Source organism: Netta rufina (genome assembly GCF_964035555.1).
Source record: "Netta rufina genome assembly, chromosome: 7".
NCBI lineage: Eukaryota > Metazoa > Chordata > Aves > Anseriformes > Anatidae > Netta > Netta rufina.
The window spans coordinates 15,838,665-15,862,484 of record NC_140130.1 but is presented as its reverse complement, the minus strand read 5'-3'; the positions used below and the strand labels follow the sequence as shown (position 1 = coordinate 15,862,484).

The 23,820-nt window shown below is 37.6% G+C and overlaps 1 protein-coding gene across 1 annotated transcript in view; it reads left to right on the top strand.

The window, feature by feature from the left end:
* Positions 1–23,820, top strand: part of ADK (adenosine kinase) — a 278,606-nt gene that overhangs the window by 22,900 nt on the left and 231,886 nt on the right. Inside the window, exon 3 of the mRNA XM_084290056.1 lies at positions 8,317–8,370. Within this exon, the coding sequence (XP_084146182.1) occupies positions 8,317–8,370 (54 nt within the window). The remainder of the gene's footprint in view (positions 1–8,316; positions 8,371–23,820) is intronic.

The following is a 23,820-nucleotide window of genomic DNA, read 5'->3' as shown; positions in this document are numbered from 1 at the left end:
TTTGGACTTTCCTGGCTTTCTTAATCCCTTTTAATCATTTAAACCTATTATTGTTTTGACTTCAATTTCAAAAGCCCTTTAAATCTGTCTTACAATATTAATAGCTACTTAAAGTCCCGATTTGCAAACATACTGTCAGTAGGGAGTCTATTTTGCTGCAGTGAATAATTTAAAAGCAGCTATTTAGGAAAAAGTTTGATTGGGGGAGATGGGGAGGCAACAAAGAAAAAAAAATAACAGAAAAGCTATACCTAGTATTTTTTATATTTAAAATAGTGATCATATCCATGCAGGAAAATTGTGGGGTAAAAACCACTTATAATTGTATTACAGTGCAGTGGGTATTCTTCTTCCAGGGTTTAGGAGTGTAATTTGAAATTAATTGTGTTTGAAACTTAAATCCATCTTTCATTTTCATAGTAAGTGTGGTATTTAAAAAAAGAAAAAAGAAAATCTTTCTGCTGGTATTCTTAGGATCTCTTTCACCCGGAAATTCCACAAGTTTTATTCTGAAAAACAGATGTTTATCTAGGATGTGATGCAGCTGAATATGACTACAGTCATAGTACGTCGGAACTGAGAAAAACATAGTGATGAAAAATGAAAACACCAGCACCTCTTCCTTGGGTTTTCAAGGATGTGGCTTCATTTTCTCAGCACTCATGTGCCCATTCCGGTATCTGTGCTTGAAGTCTGGAACATCTTAGAAATGGAACAGCCAAAATCTGTGGTTTGAGTTGCAGTTAAACTCCTCCTGAAGATATTTTGTTAGTCAGTGTTTTCTGCCAGTAGAGTGCTACACGCTCTTTTTCCCAGCTGGTGTTGATTCAGTGTCATTGGTAACAACGAAAAAGGCATTTATTTCCAATGCTCTGCAGGCAGAAGTATCTTAACTTTCCTTGATGATTTTTTTGTGTGTGTCTTTCCCGCTATCACTAGCGTGTGCTATACTCTGATCTACTTTTCTTCCCAATTTAAATGCTTTAGATAGATCCTCTGTTCAGGAATGTAAGGGGACAGAAGAATTACTGAGGCTGACCACTCACTCTGTTGATCTGCTGTTCTTTATTGTTCTGTTTGCTCTGCCCTATTTCTATATTCAACCAGTTCATTGATGTCTTGATCAGTTGACGTAAGGTGGAAGCTCACGTTGACTTAGTTGCAGATTATGGCATCTGATGTATCCCACCCACCCCCAAATTACTGCTCTGTGAGACGTGCGTTATCCCTGCCCATATTCTTATTTTCATTTACCTGCTTGACTCTGCATTTGTGTTTCAAAGTTACGTGTGAATGGGTTTGCCTTGCTGCCTGCTAGAATGGTCTGTTGTCACTGCATGCCCTTGCCAGTTTGATGTCATCTGTGGATTTCATCAGCACTTAATGCATTTAACTCCAGGTCACGCCTAGATGTGTGGCATGGTGCTGGATCGAGTGCTGACCCCTGATGAAGTCAGCCGAGATGTGCAATCTCTTACATCCCCAGCACTTCACTAAAGGAATGTCTGAAAAACCTTTTAGGCAGTCTTCTCTTTTGTTAGTGTAAGTGGACTATTGCAAGACTTGAGATTTTTTCAGAGGCAGGTTTTTGTTGGGATTGTGTTGCTATCATACAAACCCTTTGAATCTTTCTGTTTCTCAAGGAAATGTTTCTGGACTTGTGTTTTGTTTGGTGACAAAGCAATGTCTTTTCAGAAAGGACCTCTTCTGAAATTGCATAACCCGTGTAAGGTCATCCTAGAGTAACAGCGGTTGGTGATCAGCTGTCGTTGGAGGACAGAAATCAGTGTTGAAAGGGTGCCTGGTCTGCAGTCGACTCGAGGCCAAGAGAAGCATGTGAAGGGATAGGTGGGGGAAGCCGTGCTGTTACAAGAGAGGTCAGATGGGAGAGGTGGTGAAGCTGGGAGAAGACAGCAAAGTAACAGGGAGGGGTTTGGAAGGACAGGGAGGATCAAAAGCAGATGTATCACCCTGTGACAGAAGAAAAGCAGTGCAAGTCAGGCAAGAGACGGTGACTGTGGATATGAATCAAAGCTCTTCATTGGGGAGCTCTGTGGGGAAAGAATGATGTTTTAAAACAAATATTTGGACTAGGTTGTATGTGCCAATGACACACAACTTTAATTTTGGTTTAGCTGTTTGTGTCTGGTCCACGATGAATTTGGCTGCTGAATTTGTGCATAAGGTCTGGTCTGGCTTGTGCTTTTTTGTTTTCATCTGGCTTTAGAAAATGCATAGCCACTGGAATTTGAGTTAGCCAGTCGAATGTGATGATCCAAACAAATGCAAGTCATGCTGCTTGTGCTCCTTGTTTTTGTATGTGAAAAGGTTTACCAGGCTAATCAGTAGATTGAGGCTACATGAAGCATTATTGAAACTCGTAATCAACTATAGCATTGTCAAAAATGCAGAAATACTGCCTTGCTCTGAGTAGCATTTTACTGCCATTGGAAAAGCAATTCACTTACTGTCTTCTGAGCTCTGTGTAGATTGAGTCAGAAGAAATGGAGTTAGCAGTTAGGGCATCGTTAGTCATCTTATGTAATAAATTCCAGAAGGAAATTAATAAAAAGGCTGACATCCTGTACCTGTCCCCCCAGACATCTCATCAGCTAAATATTCTGGGAGATTGGGTTTATTTTGTGCACTGGTCTGTAAATGCTTGGTAAGATAGCAGTGTGACAGCAGGTTCACATGTGGCTGTGCTTCTAACCTGGACGAGCTGGTGGGATGTGCTAACAGCCTTTGGTGAAAAGCAAGCAGTGCGAACTGAAGAAGGACGTGTAAGCACCAGTGTCCCGCTGGCTGGCTGGCCTCGTTTTAGAGGATGAATTATTAAGAAAAACCACCAGAAGAAGGACTGCATTTCTGTTTTTAGAACAGTGAAAGTAGCTTTAACATCACTTGAAAGCTGAAACAGCGTAAATGCTGAATCATTCTTATGGAAATGCGTTCTGACTGATCTGAAGTGCAGGAAGGTTGCTCAAGGCCTCAGGGGTTTTTACTGGCTTTGTTGAGAACTTATGAAGAAATGCATCTGCAAAGCTCTGCCTTAAAAAAAAAGGTCTCTTCTTTTATTGATGAGACATAGCCTGCTATAGCGTGATTCTTGTCGAGTTCACACAACCAAGAAGCTTTGGGTTTCTGGCAGAGAAATCACTTAGTTGCTTTTTTTGGTGACCTTTTTTGTGAATTTCATTTCAGAAATGTACCATTTCGTGAATTCCATTGTAATCAATCTGGGAAACAGTTAAAATAACTGCAGCAGAGCCTGTCAGGTACAGTGAGCTGATGGAACAGCAAAGCTGTCATTGGATCATTGAAAGGGGAGCCAGGATAGTCAGAGCCATGGATGGTGGCAAGGTTCATGTTTATTATTCATCAAACAAGGCAGAGGAATGACTGCACAGGTGTCTATGTTCAGAGCTTCCTAGAATGCCTTACTGTTTTTGTATTGTTCAAATAACTTACATATTTTTTCATGCTGGCTACTCACATTGACAGGTAATGCAAAATAAAAAAATCCTTTTATCTCTAGCTTCTTGTTCCTGCACAAGTATTCATGAAAGTATTCATGAAAATATTACTTGGATATGTGTGTGTGTATGGATGTATAAGTTTTGTGTACTTCCTTGTTTCTGGCTAGTCTATGTGATGGAGTTCTTGACTCTTCTGGCCCAAGCAGCAGTGTATATCCATGCTGATTTTTTATTTTGAACTCTGTGCAGTTTTCAGCTATTCTTTTTTCTTTATTTTTTCCTGGCTGATGGATTCAAGTCAGAAGAAATTTCAAAAGGGAAGTGAATTTTGAAGCAAGGATGTTGTATTGTAACTTTTAAAACCTGTTTAATCATCACCAGTCATAAGTTTTTGCCTTAGGACAGGTGAGTTTTACCAGCCCTTCAGGAAAGTCTGGTACGTAGAGCAGATCTGAACTTGATATTCACTTTAAGTTTTTCACTTGTACATATTTAGCGTATGCTTTTTTTTTTTTTTCTTTTTAATTTGGTTAAGGCTTTGTAAAATTGAATGCTGCATGAAGGGGAACATGCCTTACAGCTGTTTGTTAAATTAAGAGCTTTTTTGCAAAAATGCTGACTAAAGTTCATGGGCATTAGTTTCCATACCTGTCATATTAGGAGAAATAATAAAAAAAAAAAAAAAGAAGTGAGTCATAGGATTGCTGTTTCAGAAGGATTTTTAAAGTGCATTGAACAAGTCAGAGCTGAGCTCACAGGTTCTAGTGTGCTTTTTTTTTTTTTTTTTTTTTTTTTTTTTTAAGACATTTCATAAAATTATATCTCTGTAAAAACTGGAGATGATAATTTTGTATGTAAGTGCTGGGAAAGTCATATACTTACAAGAGTAGAAATGAGTGAAAAATATGTATGCTTCACAGTTTTGATTTTTGTTTTTCCTTTTGGTAGCACCATAACCAACTGTTGGCCAGAGTTGTATATCTAGCTGTTACATACATAAAACTCTTCCAAGTGGCCTTAGCATTTTTATAGAGTATATTTAACTATATGTACCTCCATATTTCCTTAATGTTATTCCGCCTCCATATAATGTCTGTCCTCAGTGTCTGCGATAATCTTTTAGTCTTTGCCTCTGCTACTTTATTTTCAGGCTTGTTGAAAGAGAAAATATTTAAAATTAATGTAGTATTGTTTGGGGGTGGGGGTTAATTTTGATATTGTTATGTATATATCTGTGTGCATACATTAAACTTGGCTCTAGAAATGTGAAATGTAGGAAGGGAGGAAATATCCCATCCCCAAGTTCCCATCTGAATAACTGTAAACAAATGGGAGAAGAAAGGTTGAGAGATTTGGGAACGCCGGTTTGGGAAGGTGAGAACATGCTTTATTACTAAATTCCAATAAATTCAAGCTTCTTTCATTGAAATGCATCTCTGGTTTATTAATAGTATGGAGTGAAGGAGTTACGGCCTAACGGGAGGTATTCGGATCACCTTGCCTAGCAGGCTGGTGTGGACATCCTTTGTCATTACTCCCCACTGAAGGCAGAGAGATGCTTTTCCAGAGACTCAGTTGGAGTTGGCTCTGGGTTTCTGGATGGAATTTAGGGGGGGGTTAGCTTGCACGCTTCTCCTGATAATTTCAGTGCCTGAACATGCCTCTTTGTAAGTTAGAAAAGCCAAGTTAGAAAGAATGCCATTTAAAGTACAGAAAAATAATAGCTCCAAACCAGAAGAAGGTCGTGTGAGGGGCTGTGAAACTCCTCATTTAAACTGAGGCTAGAGGATGGATGATAAAACAGTGATCTGATAGCCTATGGTTGCAAATGCATTCCTTGAGCTTTGATCAGAATGGGGTGTGCTGGAGAGACTATGGTGGAGCGTAAGAAATTCCCTAAGGAACCAAGTAGGGGGACAAAGCTAATGCTTCCTAAAGTGGAGGCTTCACCCAAGGTAAAGCCAGCAGACTGTCCAACTGCCTGGAATAGTTGCTTGCAGAGTGCACAGGCTGGGCTGTGTGTATCTGGCCAGGCAGCTGAGCTGGCTTGGTGGAAGCTTGCAGCTGTGCGGGGAGATAGCGCTGTGCTGGGGGGCTCTGTCTGCCCCTCGGCATGCCTGCGTGCAGCTGCCGTCTGGGCACGGGTGGCTGGAAGGTTGGCTATTCTTTCAGTAGATTAAATGTTCCTGAAGGACATCAGGAAGCGCTTTAAAATATCATTTTTGAAATGTACTAGAGTTTGTTTTGACATTTACCTGCAATCTTTCTGTAGAACATGACAGATTCTTATTATTTTGAAATAGTCTTCTGAGCAGCAATGAAGAAACTATTAGTGGTTTGAACTTTTCTTAAATTGGTATTGGATAGTCAAAATTAATAATCAGTATTTAATATGCTAGGATGTATTAAGCTTAAGTTTCCTCTGTTTTCTGCCCAGTGAGATTTCAAGTTGTGGTCCCTTCAGCTCCTTTGCCCACTTCTGAAGCATATTTGCTTCTGTTTCTAGTTTAATAGTAGAACTGTAAATTTGGAATACATTTGCAGTGTGTTGTTTCAGTTGCTTAAATAGTTCAAAATGTCCTAAGTTATTTAAAATGTTCAGATTACGTATCTTTAACCTCAATTTTGCATTTTTGCCTCGACTCTTAAATTTTTTTTTTTAGAAATCTGGGGGAGAGAAATTCTTCCAAATCTAACCTTCATCAGTTAGGGAAAGCCAACTGGTACTTATCAATCTTGCCTACGAAACACATGTTGGCAAACATTATGTAAGCTGTTCACTGTGCTAGTTGCACACTTACATTTATTAAATACTTCAGCTGCGTATGAAATGTAATATGCATCCTGTCTTAATGCAGAAAGTACTAATGAAAGTGTGACTTCTACAAGCATGCCCATTTTGTGGGAAACTCCCTGACGTGTAGCTGTCATCAAAGCAGTATCTTCAGAAGGCAAGGAGGAATATTGGAGAAACAAACAAAAAAGGAACATTTTCATGGTACCCCAGATCAAGCCCCACGCCTGTTCAGCAGCGTTCCCCTCTGCTGTACAGCTTCTGCTGTAGCTTGCTTAACAAAGCAAGTAAGTAGTCAGTCAGGCATGGCTGTCTGTGGCAGGTCAATCCTTTTGCCAAACAACCTGATTGCATTTTAAGGCTGCGGGCTGCAGAAGTTAGTCCTTGGACTTCTGACAGATGTTCCTTTGGAATGTCATGAGAGCTGTCGTCTTCTTCTCTGATGTATTACTATTTGCTATCAATAAAATGCTTAAGGCATGACAAGCAGCGATCTTCAGAAGGGTGCAGTAGTGTTATGAAGCGTTGGGCCAGACCTCGGCCATTAAAGAAAAAGGGTCTAACACTATTCACTAAGGAAAACATTGATCTGTAAGGTCACAACAGTTCAAAATTTGTGGCTTAAGAAGTGAAATAGTGGTAAACTGTAAAGAAGATGCAGCAGTTAAAGCAGGTGGCCTGCATCTGTTATTGGACAGCGCGTTGTGTAGTCTGCTCTGAGTCAAATGCAAACACTGCATTTAGAAGGCAAATGTGGAGGGGCTCCTCTGTACCCTGGTTAGAAGGGACTGCATGAAGGGTTGAGTAGCAAGGTAGATAAATGGATGCAAGTCAGCAGGATGCTCTGGGAAATAACCAAAGGCAGTGTCTGGGTATGTAAACAGGAAAAAATGGGTCAGGTTGTTGGTGTCTTCTATGTTTGAATGCGGCACTGGTGAGCTTGAGAATGTGTCTGGGGTTGATGCTTGCATTTTAAATCAATTCTGGAAAAAACCACACACACAGCAGTTTCAGAGAATATAATCAGAAAATGATATAAAGAAAACTTTATCTGTTTATCTCAAACAACAATCAATATGAGGGACAGCTTGCTTGTAGTTAGTGGCCGGAATCTTTGCTCAGAAGGAGTAATGTGTAGCTCTGCACTTGATGGCAGAATGGAACAAAAGCAGAGACACAGAGGCGATGGAGAGCTCCTTTATTCTGAAGCATGAGCAGTTACTGTTTGCAGAATTATCAAAAACATTCTTTACTTGTAGCTGCTTCCATTATATCCATTACATATGGGGGCAGCCCCACATTGTAGTTAGATCTGTGGAATATTTTGAGAGGGCAAAAGACTTTTTTTCTGAGACGCAGCACAAGCAAGGTCACTTTTTAAAGGTTTTTCAAAGTGACTGACAGTGTAGCCCGCAGCAGGACTAGCAGTGGCCCGTGCTGGGGAGGCCAGCTTCTCTTCTTCTTTGGATTAACAGTGCAGGCAACCCGTCCTCTCAAACCGCCTGCTAGCTCAAGCTAGCAAAGGAGGCTTACTTCTCTCCTGCTCTCCTTTTCATCAGAGGTTTCCTAAGTGGACTGCAGAAATTTTCCTCATAAATAGCCTGTTAAAATATATTTGTGTGTACATATTTCTTTTAACTTCAAAATGTTTTAGGTATTGATATAATACTTTGATTTACTTAAGAGGGGAACATTGCAGCTAGTTTTAGTGTTTATGTTGTCTGTAATCCTCAGAAACATGTTCTGCCAGATTGAAATTTTGAGATCAGTGGATAGTTTTGATATGAAGTGCAATGATCTTCTGATATGTAGTCGGTCCAAGTGTCTGGTCTTATCTGAAGCTGGGATAAAAGCAAAACTTTTGAGTGATAATAAATTTACTTTAAGAAACATCTAAAATTTTCTTTAGAAAACTTTGTTCTTGCAGTATCAGAGTTGTCTGAATCATTAAATATCACATAGTATGATAATTTGCTATTTTAAAGCTATATTTTATAGCTAAGTTCTCAAGTGAATAATTGTTCTTTGTTTCTTATTTTCAAGGTATGGGCTGAAGCCAAATGACCAAATTCTGGCAGAGGAGAAGCACAAAGAACTGTAAGCCTTTTATAGTGATATACATGCCTGTTATACGTATTTACTTTTCTGTGTGTCTACATACCTTGTTATTAAAGACCTGAAACAGAAATCTTTTGTTTTCAGAAGTAGCTTCCATGCTTCAGTCTACTGCAAATTATAACATATGTCTAGAAATGCATTGAGTTTCTAAAAAGCAAGAAACAAACAAACAAAAAAACCCACAATCAATTCATTCTTGAATAATTATGTTCTTAACTGCAGTTCATATACACACAATTTAAATTTTGTACTGTTAATCCTAGTCAATGTCTTTTTTATAGAACTGGTTACACTAACAGTTACTGACTTCCTGCAGTATATCTGTGTATAATTGAAATAAATATTTGTTTAGCAGAAATTGGATGGAAGACTTTTTTCAGGTTTGGTGTTGACTCACTATTTAAATTTGCCTGGCTGTGTGATGTTATGGCCATCCCCACCTTTGCAAGTTGTCAGCACAGTCTGGCTGTGGTTTGTAACGTAGTGAAGAGTCACCAGAGCCCTGTCAGTTGTATTGAAACCTAACTTTGATTGTACTGATTGCCTGTTTTGGCTAATCTGATTTTTGTAGCCTAAAATTACTGTTCCTTGAGGAAAAAAAATAGATTTGTTTTTGAATGGATCATTCTTTTGTCTTGTAGGAGACTGGCCATGCCATTGGTAGCTTAATGAAGCATTTTAATAACAATATCTTTCATGATTTTTATCCCTCATTAAAGAGGTGCCCAAACCGAAGAAGGTGGAAGTTCAGATTTATTACAATTTTAAGTAATCTCTCATGTTCAGGCATAATAATCCTTCCTTTTTATTTTGACACAATAGTTATTAAAATATAGAAGCTCTACATTTGAGTTGGAAGCAGATACTGCATTCTGTGTCTTAAGTATATGGACATTTATTTGGAAAACTATTTTGTACCAGTACACATTGCATCTAGTTATAGTCTAGGTGATATATAGACAGGGGAAGATGGATTCTGAGCCTGAATTTTGTCAACTCTTGTTTCTTTTTCCCAGTTACGGTAAGTTTTAAAACATATACTGAAGTTCTTGAAGTTACTGACTTGTGAACTATATACATGTTTTGAAAGGGAAGGGAGACTTGTTAGAGCTTGACATGCTTTATTTAATAACTGATTTGTTTAATCTCAGTCACTATATTAAAAGTAATCACTAAACAAAAGATGGCCCAGTTGGAACATTCCTGCTCATTTGTACATTTAAGCATACAGGTTATGTAAGGTCAATATTGTAATATTTGTATTTCAGAGTTTAGTTAAATTATGAAGAACTTTAAGAAAAATAGTGTGAAGTAGTTGTCATTGCTATTACTGATGTTTTTAATATCTGCATGTTACTACCACTGGCTGAAGAGCTATGCTCAGTGCACGCAGTCCAATATTCTTGCCTCATTCACTCAGTGAAGAGTGAATGCTCTGAAGAACTTTCTATTTCAATGCCCTCTCTGCAATCCCTCAAGTCTGTATTATATAACTGCTTTTTTGAAGATCGTTTGTATGAAAGACTGTAGAAAACGCTTTACTTATCAACATTATTTTATTTATTCAGGGCCTCTTAAAAACACTCTTATAGTCATTACAGAGAAGTCATATATCCAAATAAAATACAGCTATTCAGGATTCACTTACATGTTTCTGCCCTTAGCATCAAGATAGTAGGGGATTTGTTCCCTTTTGTGTGCATCTTTATGCTTAGATACAAGAAAAAAATTTTTAAACTTCCAGCCCTTGCACCTAATTGTCTTTTTCTGTTATTACATTACCAGAATTTTATATTATTTCATAATACTCCCAAAAAACTGTTAAGTAGTTTATCCATATGTAAGATGAGGTAGCTGTTTGAGAGGAATTAGTATTTATAGCTGTCAGATTTTTCCATGTTAAAAGTTTTAATATTTCTCAGTAAGGTCATAGTTATCAAACAGTAAAAATGTCTTCTGGTAATTAACATTTAATTCCTTTGGGAAAAAAATAAGTGTGTGCTAAAAGCATTAGTGATTGAATTACTAGCCAAATAAAATTTCCATGTTCTTTCTGCAGATGGAACAAGACATTTAACTTATATTTATACATCATGGTAATGTACCTGTGACATTAAAATGGCCAGAGCTCCAGGCAAAAGACAAGCAACAGCAGTTGCCTTTGATCAGTAGATAAGATTGGTTTTATGTAGAACACTGATAATAGAGCATTGGTAATAGAGCATAATTATGATTAAATATGCTAGACCATTTAAAAACTATACCAACTGGAAGTACCGAAAGTACTAGCAAGTTCGGGGGCTAGGCAGAAGTTAAATGACATGCAGGTCTGTGTTTTGGACAGTACAAGTTGTACTGTGTACACAAGTTTTATTTGCACAACAGATACTGGTTAAACAATATTTTGATGTGCAGTATTTCATTTGAAGTAGTTTAAACATACTGAAATCCTGTCCGATCTCTCTAAGTATGTTGCATGTTACTTAATTGCATATTACCTACTGATATCTTTAAAGCATGTTCACTTCTTAAATGGAGTTAATTAAAAAGCAAACTCAATAAAACTACCGTTCTGTGTGAATCTGCTGCAACAGATCCTTTCTTGAGCTTTTCATTGTTATCACTCCAGTAGCTCCTGAGAGGATCTGTGTCCTGTTGGTTATAATGAAGGAGTTGGAACAGGCTTTTGCCATTGACCTTGGCATCTTCTATGTGGTTGGATACTTAACCAGGGAAAAACTCTGGTAGGTCAGTGTCACCTTGTGTCAGGACAGACCTTTAGGACTTCTCCAAATTGCTGTGTGCTGTTCTGCCTGGACTGTGTTAACCATACAGTACAGAACAGGTTAAAGAAGGTTGGACCTCAGAGCACTTGCAGTCCTTCAGTTGTCTGATTTGACTTACAGATGAGTCATTAGCTACTTAATTACCCTTTCCTGATATTTAGAAAGATGTTTTTTATTTAAAAGAAATCCCAGTTGTAGGGAGTGGTGCAAGATAAAGTACCATTAGGGTAATTGTTGCTGATTTATTTATAGACTTATTCTTCAGTTCCATGCCCTTTTACTAAGGTGTTCTGAATCTGCCCTAATGCTTTAGAAGTCAGTGTAAAGAGGAGTTGCTTAGACTCTCTGTATTTTTTTTTTTTTTGGTGCCCAAATTCCTCTGCTTGAAATATTTTAACTTCAAGTCTTTGAAATATCGGCAGCTTTTATATTGACTTACCTAGTAAAGAAGAATTCTTTGGCATTCACCTAATAGAACCGTGATTTTCTGACCATCAGATGTCCTTCAGTTTCTTAGCAGTCACTTCTGTGTAGCTGTTCCTAATGAAAAAGTAATTTTTTTTCAAAAATTAGTGTCGTACCTCCAGAGATAATTGGGCCAGTTACAGCTTGACTTGGCTTGATCCTGTTGTCCTTGAATCTTAGCTATCTAGAGAGGTAAGTACAGCCACTAAGAGAGAGTGGAGTTGGTTTACAGGCATCATACTAAACTTCTATTTTAAGAGCTAAGGTATGAAAGATCACTTTTTTTTTTTTTTTCCTGCTTCTAATTCACTTGTACTGCAACAGCCATGTAAAATGACCATTTGTTTTCATTAGTGTATTTTTTTTTTTTGTATCTGATAGGAATTTGGTAGCACTGAAGTTACAAATAGATGCATATACGTTATTTTTGGAGTCCAGCTGGAATTGTCTAAACCGTTCTGCTGCCCCCCTGTCAGCTCTGAATGCACACGAGGTGGAGGTCACTGTCCTGTGGCTCAGCCAGGGAATGGAACGCGTAGAGGCTCTTCAGCCAGTTTTGTTATAAAATTAGAAGATTAGTTCAAAACATCTTAACTGATGAGCAAGCCAAACATGTTGACTTTTGTAGTAAATCAAGTGAGCCATCATCTTTGTTTTCACTGGCTCATCTGTGATGTTGGTTATCTGCAGTGAGAATAGCAGACAGGGGAAATAGTAATATCTTCAGTTTGCGTGGGTGAAGAGATGTCCGTGTGATGTTTACAACATCCCACAAAACAACTAAACCCACTTAACTCTGAGGGGAAAAAAAATAATTCCATCTTGTAAGGTTGCTGAGGAAACTTGGACTTAATATGGTTGGTGGGACCTTAATGTTGCATACTTTTCTCCCTCTGAGAACAATAAATAAATACAGACTCTGAGAGAAATGGAAATGCTTTTCTTAACCCTTTGTATAGTCCTTACAAGAGTTGTTCCTATTTTAAATTCTCAGAGTTGGACTCAATGACTTCAACTGAAGGTCATGTTGACTTGTGTGCGTTTGTTGTTTCAGCTGATTTTTTTTTAATTTCTTTTGACTATAGTTCCACATCAAAAGTTTTCAAAGAGAATAAATTGAAGCTAACTGCAGCAAGTGATGGGATGTAGCTTGTATCTTGTCTTGATATTAAAACAGATTTTTTTCTATTTGTTTTCCGAATCCCCAATCTGACTAGAAATACAGAGCCCATTTTCATTGGCATTAGTTGGCAAGGGTGGTCTATATTTTGTTTTGAACTTGGTAATGTGAATAGGCAACTAAAGTATACTTATTATGAGACATTAAAGTCTCTTGTAAGTGCTGTGTGGAATTTAGTGATAGCACGGAGTCTGTAAGCAGTGCTCCATGATGCTTAGTTTAAGATTGCTTTGGCTGCTGGTTATATGATGTTATAGGCTGTTTTGTTTAAATGATTTTAGCCATGGCTGAACACTTTTTTTTTTTTTTTGGATGTTAGTTCAAGGGGAAAGAAGGAAATATGGGACTTGTTTTGCACTCCACAATTAGCTTTGTTTTCATAACTTATCTTTTTACAGAGATAAAGATCACCAAATGAGAAAGGGGAATAAAATAAAACACAATCTTTCTTTCTCTTCTGTCAGCTGTTTGATGTGTGGCAGTCAGAAGGGAAGACAGAGATGTTGCTCTGATGCAAGTTGGCCAAGAGGAATTTATTTTTGTACTTGGTTCTTGGTGGCACGCTTGCTATATGAATACTTTTTCATAGCAAGGGAGAAGGGGACTCTTTAGCCTGAACAGCCTGATGGGTAACAGAGTTTTGACTGATCCTTATCATCTTTTTTTGTTTGTTGTTAGTGAGTTCTTTTCTGATTTTGCTTAGCAAAAGTATAATTGAGGAAAGTGGGTATTGGAAGGCTAAGTCTTGGACATGCAGGAGGTTTGTTTGGGTATTTCGGAGGGCCTTGGGAAAGAGGAGAGAAATTGACAGAAGAGGTTTAGAAGGAGCCTACGTAAATTAGATGGGGGATGTGGAAAGGATTGGTTTGTTGGTATGTTGTAGTGGAGTTTCTTTACATTTAGCAATTACCATGTATCTATCATGACAATTAAGTGCAAAAGCTAATGGACTTAACCCCAAACCCATTTGCTATGCAGCCGTGCCTCACTGATGTTCGACATGATGTGACAGAGATGTGGGTGCTGGGGACCTAAAGGGGAGCAGCTGTCTGACTCATGCTGTTGGAGCCACCCAAAAGCTACAGTATTTTGTGCCACTAGAGGGTGTAGCTTATCTTATCTTCAGTAACATTCTCAAGATCTTCCCTTATGTGTAGCTTTTAGGATTTGCTGTCCAGTTGGTATGTAGTCTCCCTAAATTACTTTTGTTTTATCCATCCTTTTTTCCCTTGAAAAAATAAAAGAGGGTAAAAAATCTGGGGGGAAGAGAGGGAGAAGAACTAAAATATCGAAAATACTGAGCTTTAAATCTTTTGTCAACCTCCTCAACATATGCTGACAGCATAGATGATTTGCGTGGTTGGGGTAATGTATGAACCTGTCACAGGCATCTGTCAAAGCTGTTGAGTTACTTTATGTAATATACGTCATTTACAGTTACTTTTCAGTAGATTGTACTCTTTTTAATGTACTTTTTTAATACATACTTTTTTAATACATAGTATGTATTAAAAAAAGAAGAAAAGATTTGGAAATGAAATAATGCGCCCCCCAGTTCCCATCTTTACCAAACTTAATTTTAGATTTTGACCTTTTTTGTTTAGATCAAGCTACCATACCAGCCTGTTTCTTGCTGTTGTGGTTTGAACATAAATTTCAATAAAAATTTCTACTGTTGAATTGATATATTTTTAAAAACAAACAAGCAAACACAAAATCTTTAGAATTGCTAAAAATGGAAACTTCAATACTGTCCCTTTAATGGATAAATAGCAATTTAGAATCATCAGTCTCTTTAATTGCCATAGCAAATATAAATACTGTTGCATGTTGATGCTTATTGTTCTATATCATCAAGCACAAAGATGAAGCTTTCATTAAATGCCTGGTACTTATTTGAGCTTACATATTTGAAATATTTATTTGTTCTGTGAATATTCAAAAAATGTGCAAGTGTAATGAAAGACTGATTGGAGAACTTTGTGCTAATCTGGACTGCGTTTTGTTAATCCTATTCTTTGGGTTGTTGGCTCCCTCTGTAGCAATTGCTTTAAATTGCAGTTTGATTTCTCTAGAATTGTTTTATTATTTCTGTGGTGTATTTTAAGGCATGACTAACATGTACAGAAAGAATCATTTGTGGCTAGCTACAAAACTTCTGCTACAGATTGTTCCATCTTCTTTTCCATTCCCTTTTCTGCCTGCCCAATTTTGCTGAATGTGGCACCAATGCAAATCTGTGCTATACAAGTCACCTTATGAAATAATTGGTAACAGCCAATTCTGCATGAAATTTCCACATACCAAATTTAAATTAGAGCATAAATGCTTTTTCCTTTTGTTGGAGACACACTTTACATTTGCTTCCATTTAAGATGCAAAAATTGCAAGTGTTGTAACTTGTTTTCTTTTGCTGCATATACCTGAAATTACTGTCAAGCACAGGCTAGCAGATAACCCCCACCATTAAACTGAATGCCCGGATATGTAAGGTTCGAGTATTCTCAACTCCTGTAAAGGATTTCAGCTTGCCACTCATGGAGTGTTCATAGCAAAGGCTTCACAAACAGCAAGAAATAGTTGTACCCTGTTGTCCTCTTGGGGTTCGTATTTCCATAACTGCAGTTTGGGCAGCCAGTGAGGGATGACATTCAGAGAAATGAGGGTTTTTCCCTAACTGCTTCATTTGACATCTCTCTTATTCTACAGTAAACTCAAAAACAGTGTGGGGAAAAAAACAAAACAAAACAAAACGCAAATGGTGTTAACTTTATTTTACAGTAAGTCCAGGTATGCGCAAACAGCAACGCTAATATGTTAGCAATGACATATTAGAAGACCCAGTTTTATATATGCAGACTAGTTCTTCATTTTGTGCTGTATATTTCTTTCACTTTGCGTTCTATTGGATAGAGATCGGAGTGCATTACAATAAGATGCTATCTTATGCTGCAGAGCTTGCAAAATATTTTGGGATGGCTATGTATTAGTTAAGATAGCAGGAACGACTTCTGCATCTTTGATGGTATGCTGCAGGTGCAGAATTTAGAACTGGACACAAACTGTCTGGAGAGGATAATGTTGTGTTAAGCAGTGTAGTGCTAAGCTCGAGATGTTTTTTAAATTTAGAAATGTCCAATTGGTCAGTTTACTAGCTTGGAAAAATACCATCTGTTTTATTGTCTCTTACAAAGACCATGTAAATAAAGATTTTCTGTGGGATGATTTTGTGCCATTAATGTAATTCATCTATGCAGCTCTTGCAGCTTATCATGCAGCTTGAAGTATCTGGAGAGAATGAGATTTTAATTAAACATGTTTTTTTCCTCCTGTTCTTTTTACCATAGCACTTACACATGGCATTTGTTGCATAACCTACTTGAGCATTTTATGAAATTAAATCAGTTTCATAAATGCACTGTGTGTGGAGGAGAATCTTCAGAAAAACTACTGACATCTTCAAATTATGGTTTTGCACAGATTTAAATGGAGAAAAAAAAGGCAAAGCTGTTGAAATGGTTGTGTTAGTACTGGCTTTGCCACAAGGTGGTGCTTCATATAACAGCTAGTTTTATGGTGATTAAATGAAAATACAATAAAAGATGCAAAATGTCTAATTCTTTTAACCATTTTTAAGTACTTGGCAGTGCACCGTTGTCTTAATTACTAAGTCTTTCTTAGGAAGACTTAAGTTTGGGATGGGGAGGCTTACTACTTAATTAGAGACTACTGAAAACAGCAAAAATAAGAAATTTACGTTGTGGTGCAAAAGAAATCTGCAGTTTGAGCCTGAGATAACAGATACACCTGAGTATACCAGGCAGATTGTGTCTTGTGTTTGTAACACAGATCACAAACATATTTAGTGTTCAGATTCTCCATCGTAAGTAATACAATAATATAGTAGGGTTACAAAACCCAGAATGATAGTTTAATGTAACACAAGTTCACAAAACTTGTGTAGTTTTGTCTTTCTGGTATGATGTGCTTTCAGATCACTTACATAGGTTGCTACTGTGATTGTCAAAAAGCAAGATAATGAGATTATTGAAAACCTGGCCAATGCAAAAGGGTCACAACATTCATAGTTTGTTTAGTCCTCAGAGTAAGTGGATAATTTAAGCTTTAGTATTTTTGCACTTTAATTTTTTGGGGAAGAGGAAAACACCCTACTGTAACAGAATGCTATGCTATATATGCTATAACTGAAGTTTAAAGTGCCAACATCTTTCATTTGGTAACTGATTTTTGAATAGCTTCAAGCTTTTCTGAACTCTGAATTTTAAAAATATAATGTACTGCTTGATGGCACCTGTGTGCACTAGAGAGTGTATGTATGTGTTCTGTTTAAATGCACAAAATATGAAATGTATTGTTTCTTCATAAGAGACGTAGTCATCATTTTTCCTAAGTAGTCAGATAACGAGATCTATTGTGGTGTAGTCCTGTTGTTCTCAGAACTTCATGTGCTTTTCAGTGAATAGCATGGTATCTGTTTCTCCTGTGCTGGGATTTCAGTTTCCGTATTATTTTTTTCCACTGAGACTATTTTGGAATGAATTGTCACAAGTGAAATTCAACCAACATCCTGCTTATTACACATTGTGGGTTTTTTGAAAGCACAATCACATCAAATTTTCAGTTTTCAAAGCTGTTAATGCAGCATCTCTCTTTACTAATTTATCTTGAAAAGTAACCTCACTTACAGATGTAAGCTGTCCGAATAAAAAATATAATAACCTGTACAGTTTTACTCGTGACTGAAAAAATATATGTCTTTGTCCATTCAGTCTTTTCTGGGCTAAGCTTAACCCCTAGAGTACCAATTAGTGCTCAGGATAGTGGCTTCTGCTATTTTAAAGCAAGCGATCGTCTATCAGAGCAGTTGAAATGGCTTTTGCGAACATAATTTAGTAGCTGTCCATTAATTGCCTTTCCTTTCACAGAACTTCAGAAGGAGACCTCAAGAGATCATTTAGTTTCATTCCCCCTAATCCAGCCAGAGATGGATCTTTGCTATTCCTGGTAGATGTTTGTCTAGCCTTCTCTAAAGGTCTTTGATGGAAATACAAAAGATGTCATGTGGAGATGGTGCAATCTTAGTACACTGTATTGGTGTGCCACTTTATTTCTACTAAAAAGCTCCCTTTCCCCACCACTAGATACAGGTTTTAGTCTTTTCTGATTATAACTCTGTTCCATGAGCTGTCCTATTCTGCGTGACACAGAACAGCTTATTCCCTTCCTCTGTATTTTCATGCTCTCAAGTCTGGTCTTTTCTCCTTCTCTGTAGACTGGAGATTGCACACTATGTCTCTTCCTGCAGCTCACATCATCTCAACTTCTCAATTTCACCGCATTCTTCTGGCCTCCCTCCAGTTGTAGGTACTTCATGAAGTGTTACCAAAAATGGGATGCAGTCTTCCAGCTGTGGCCTTACCATATGTAGTGTGGAATTCCTAAGGCATCAAATTAAAACACACTAAACTCAAAGCCAAGAGAATACAGTATTCTGAGAAGTGGTATTGCAACCGTAAATATTATTCTTTAAATTTCAATTTTTCTATCTCTTTGCAAGTGCTGGTTGCTGTGACTTAAAACTAGAAATTGCCTAGTATTAACATTCATGCTAATTATGAAAAAGACTAACAAAAACTTAATATTTACAGCATCTATTACTTCAAATGTTTCAGGTTTACTTATTTTGTTTTAAGAATAACTGTTTTACTAACTAGCCTGCATTCAAGTATTGGTTGACTTACTGTTTTTTTCTGAGTGAACATAGGAGAAATAGATACTTGAACCTGTTCCGATAACAGACTCTCGGAAGTCCTCTGAATATGTTATATAAACCACCAACAAAATAACATTGCGTGTTTAATTCCCAGACATGTTTCTTGGACTCACAATTCTAATGTGACTTTGGGGAGTTCAGAATTGCTCTTTAGGAATGGCTGCAAATTTATGGTGTTTTGGGGGAGTGAATTGTTCTTCATTGCCTCCTGGTAAGCCGGAGATCATGAGTTGAAGGCAGTTTGTCATCACCATTTTCAAATTGGAGTGATCAAAGGTGTACATCATTTATTTATGAAGAGCAGTCCTTTGTACTTACAAGTAGGCTTTATGTCTGATCCTTTCTGTTATGAGCAATAGTGTTACAAAATCTGGCTGTTTGGTTACTTTACAAAAGTTTGCCTTTGCACCAAATCTGCTTTAAGTACATGAAGTGGTGGAGAGCTTAGTTCAGTAAGCTAAACAGTAGAGAAAAAACAGCAAAGAGGGAGTTGGATGAATTGCAGAATGAGGCAGGCTTGCAGGATGAAACACAGAACTAATGCCCAAAAGTAAACAGTGCAGAAAGAAGAGTGGAGAGGGAGTTGGATAGGTTACAGGATGGATAGGGGTGGGATGGGAAAAAAATGAAAAGGGTTTTCAACTGAGAAGACAAAGCAGTGTAGGACTGGCAGGAAAAATCCATGTGCGAAGACTGCGGTTCTGTATTTGCTAGAGTGAGGTTCTGTGCACCTCTCCACCCCTACAGGCAGGAACACAGACCAGGCAGAACAGCCTGCTTTGGGAGGAAAATACGGAGACCTGAGCTGTTCTTTTTTTTTTTTTTTTAGTATGATGGAAAATACCGCTTCAAGTCTGACCTAATCAGAATATCTAGGAGACTTGACTTAGCAGTATAAGTATATATGCCCAATATGGATATGTGTCTTTACATTTGTAAGGAGATGAGTGTGTTTTGGCGTAAAGCTGATTTTTCTTACTGATCATGAATAACTTTGCAGATCTGCCAGGAAATATCTTATCTACTGATCTACATACTTACACAGCTCAGTAATCATTGTATATAGGCGTCTCAGACATTTAAAATTGATTTGTTCTCGCAGCTTTCTGTTAGATAAGATTGTAATTTTATGGATTTGTGGCCAAAGCAAACAGGGAACGTAGCTGGCTGCAAATTGCACGGGAAACTTGCTGCAGAATCAGAAGCTGCATGCCTTGACCACGGAGCCATCTGCTTATTCTGAGCAGGGTCTCCAGCCCTAGTACTGTGCTGGCTGTACGATCGGATGACCTTGCTTTACAGGCGGCGGAAACAGCAACTGACACAGACTGCTGCTCCTGTCCCCAGCCCACTGATCGCAGATGGAGCGCAGCTGCTGCGAGGGATCCAGCCCTACCTTCTGGTCACATGAGTCAGCTGGTGCAGTTGCAGCTGCAGATGCCAGTGTCTCTGCTGAGCTGCTGAAACCAATAGAAATGATTCAAGCTGGTGCAGGAGCATGTGGGAGGTGGCAGAGATGAACTCCCTGTGCCAGTTGAGCATCTTCGGCACCCTGCTCCTGCATCATGGCCTGGTCTCGTCTCTTGGATGTAGCTGGCTCTGGCTGGGAGGGGGGAAACAACAGAGCTCTTAAGGAGTGGCAGCACAGACCACAGGAATACAAGGATATTAGTTCATTTCAGTTGTTAATTCCTGATGTAGAAGCAAACAAAACTGAATAGACACATTCTTTGCTTGTCCTAGATTTATTATGGATGTCAGATGTGTGCAGGTCTCACACTGGCCTATCAAAGATAGGCTCATAGTCTTCCACTTTACTGGAAAAACTACTTTGGGAAATTAAGTATTAGTGCAGAAATGTGTTGACTGCTGTAAATTGAAAGTGAGTATTCAAACGAGGTAGTATTAACTACTGTAGTTGCCTGTCCTTTTAAACTGTAGTGACAAGTTACTTTATGATTTTGGTGAAAGCTGAGATGGGCTATGATCATTTGCTTCTGAATTCACTTATCACCTACTTGAAAAAAGTTATTTATCTTAAGCTACTGTTACTAGCATTCAGCAACAGTGAAATGTCTGCATGCAACAGTGAATAAGCCTACAGTTCACCTCTGTTGACAGAATTCTGCATGGATTTCTGATTTCAAAACAAAGCTAATCGTGTTGGACTGTAATCCTAGCTGCAGCTATGGGAGTATTCTGAAATAGGTTTCTTAAAGCTTTCTAGCACGTTAAACATCAAACTTCACAATGAAGACAAAATCATGCCATCCTAGTTGTCCAAATGCACTTGTGAATGGTTGGTATAATTTATGGGACCTTTTCCTAAATTGGAAGGTTGTGCCTGTGTCGGTGATTGGACATTGAACTTTTAAATAGTATGACTTTAGTTATTGTTTTTCTCTATGCTGAGAAAAACACTCTGCAAACAGCTTTAAAACCAGTTATTTCTTTCCCTATTCCTGGCATATTGGTTATTGTAGACGACAATTCCTGTACAGCAGCCTTTTTTTCATTTTATTTTCATTAATGAGATTTTTTTGGCTCTGCCACTGCTGCTTACCATGAGGTCACCACTTCAGTACTTGAAAAAATGTAATAATCACTTTTCTAAGGAAATAGGACATAACCAAATGGGCAGGAGGGAGAAACTGAACTGAAAGACAGGAATAAGGAAGAAAAGAACCAAAAAAAAAAAAAAAGAGGAACAGGCCTATAATATACAGAGAACAGATTTTAAAAATAAAAATTTATACTGAGAAGACACTGAATTATTTTCTTCATTATTTTGAAATGCAAGACAAAGCTGATGCTTATGCTCCTAGTTCAGGTGAAAAAATATTTCAACCTTCAGTGAATATATGAGAAGGATTAGAGCACTGGAACAAATTTATACTATGGATCTTGTAAATGTTGCAAGGAGCAGGATCTTGTATTTGATTTTTGAAGTTCCGTGTTGTTTTTGTACAATTACTTCTATGTGCAGCTGCTCTTTTCAGGCTCTTTGCTAATACTGCCCTTGCATTTCCCACCTAGTTACCTATATTCTTGGGATGTGAGCTGCTCTATGAAGTGTGATTAGAAGAACAAATGCCCTGCTTATTTGTTTCACATTTGCTCCACTAGGATCATGGAAGTAAATGGTGAAATTTTAAAAGGAAAGATATTGCCACTGGATGGTGCTATTGTTATGTTATTTAACTTGCATGCTGTGGTAATGTGGATGGCGTGAAATCTCCACCCATGTACTCCCCAGAGGTTTTGTAAAGATCTGCTACAAGGAAAATCCTGTGTATACAGGTCACGGTACCAATGGAAAAATAGTCATCATAACCTGTATCTGCACAAAGGTTGGGCAGGGGTACTTCTGTTTGGTGTGATCTGTATTTGACCTTTGCAGATCAATGTGTAATGCAAGTTTGGGTGAAAGCATTTTTTTATGGATCGTGATGTTCTTGAGAAATGGGATCTATTTGAGCCAATCAGCTCTGTGAAATCTGCATATTCATAAAACATCTAATTATCCAGAAAGAGATGCTGAGTTACTGAAATTGTCACTTTGAACGCTTTACTAACAAGAGGACTGTCTTTTAAAACGGCAGGGGTTACATAGTTAGCTACTTATTACGTTACAAAAAATAAAGTTTTGACTGCTTTATGCAAATATACTGCATTACCTTGTATAAATGAGAAGGTAAATCAGCTTTTGAAAGCCCTTCATGTTTTTTTGAGGGGTAGAAAATGAATTCTTCTTAGAAATTTGCATTTTGAGAAGTAAATAACTACTTGAAAAGGTGCGCCTTCTTTTAAAGATTGCAGTTTGATAGTCTAGAGACTTGTGAGTTAAAATGGCTTTAGAAAATTCTGAAATTTTTCTTCGGATATGCTATGAACAATTGAAAACGTGTTCCAGTTTTCCAAGAGGATGATTTAAAAAAAGGATTGCTTTGTCTGCTTGCTTTCTCTCTCACCCTTTTTCTTTCATATGCTTTGATATGTCCAGAGGAATTGGAGTTGGTTTTTAGAGAGACCTCAGAGAGGGGAGGAAGGAAAAAAAAACAAAAAACAACAAACAAACAAAACCAAACAACACATACACAGAACCTAAGAAGAACATTAGGATGTACTTACTGGAAATAGTCTATAGGGTTCAATATATGTGTAGATATGTTATGAGTGGTAGAAGTTGAAAAGAAATCATAAATACGAGGCCAAGTATGTCAAAGGCCCAATCTCAGAAAGTTACAGAGGAAAGGATCCACTCCTGTGGCATAGACAACTGGGAAGATGAAGATTGCTAATCTGTCTGAAAAACTCATTTGTTAGTACTCCCTTTCCTGCATTACAGCTGTTAGAAATGTTTATAATTTTTAATAGAATGTGGTAGTTCTTCCTAGTCAATATAACCAAGTGGGTAGGTACAGATACGTTTTACCAAATTTTCCACTCTCCTCTTAAGTTTATTAAAGATAATTAACTTAAGTTTATTAAAGATTCAAAAGTACCTAAAATGCATAAAAGTAAATGAAATGAAAATCTTAACTAATGTTAACGTAACTTCACACCACATGTAAAAGCACAGCAAAGGAAGCTGGATGACCCTTTTTACTCTGATAAATTTTATTTCTATGTCTTTTGAATGTCTCAAGATAACATTTTAGAAATTAAAAAGAAACACAACAACTTTATGTCCTTCATTGTGTCCATTTTTCCTGGGACCAAGTGAGATCATCTACAAGATCAGGTATCTGCAAGAACCTGTGTTGTGGTAATTGGCAGTGGGAGGCCTTCTTTGGACTGCTTGTTGGACAGTACCGTGTGTGTGAGTTACCAATTAAGTTTGATAAATAATTTTATTGATCGTACTTTGTTTCATTTCACATCTTTTTACATGGCCACTGTTGAAGTAATCTCTAATTGAACAGGAGGAGAAAGCTGACATTCATTTGTATGTAGATGCTTCTCAAACTCTTTGTGTTACACTATAGATTAAAAAATGAATTATAAATTCAAAAAAGTTTCAGTAATGAGAAATTTGTGAATCACTATAGATAGGTACACGATTCTAGATACACCTTGGTTTTTCAGTGGTTTGTTTGTTTTTTTGTTTTTTTTTTTTGTCTGGGTTATCAATCTGCATGAAAGGGTGATTACACTTCATTTTGTGACTGCTACTAGGCCTTCCGGCTTGTGTGTGATAGCTA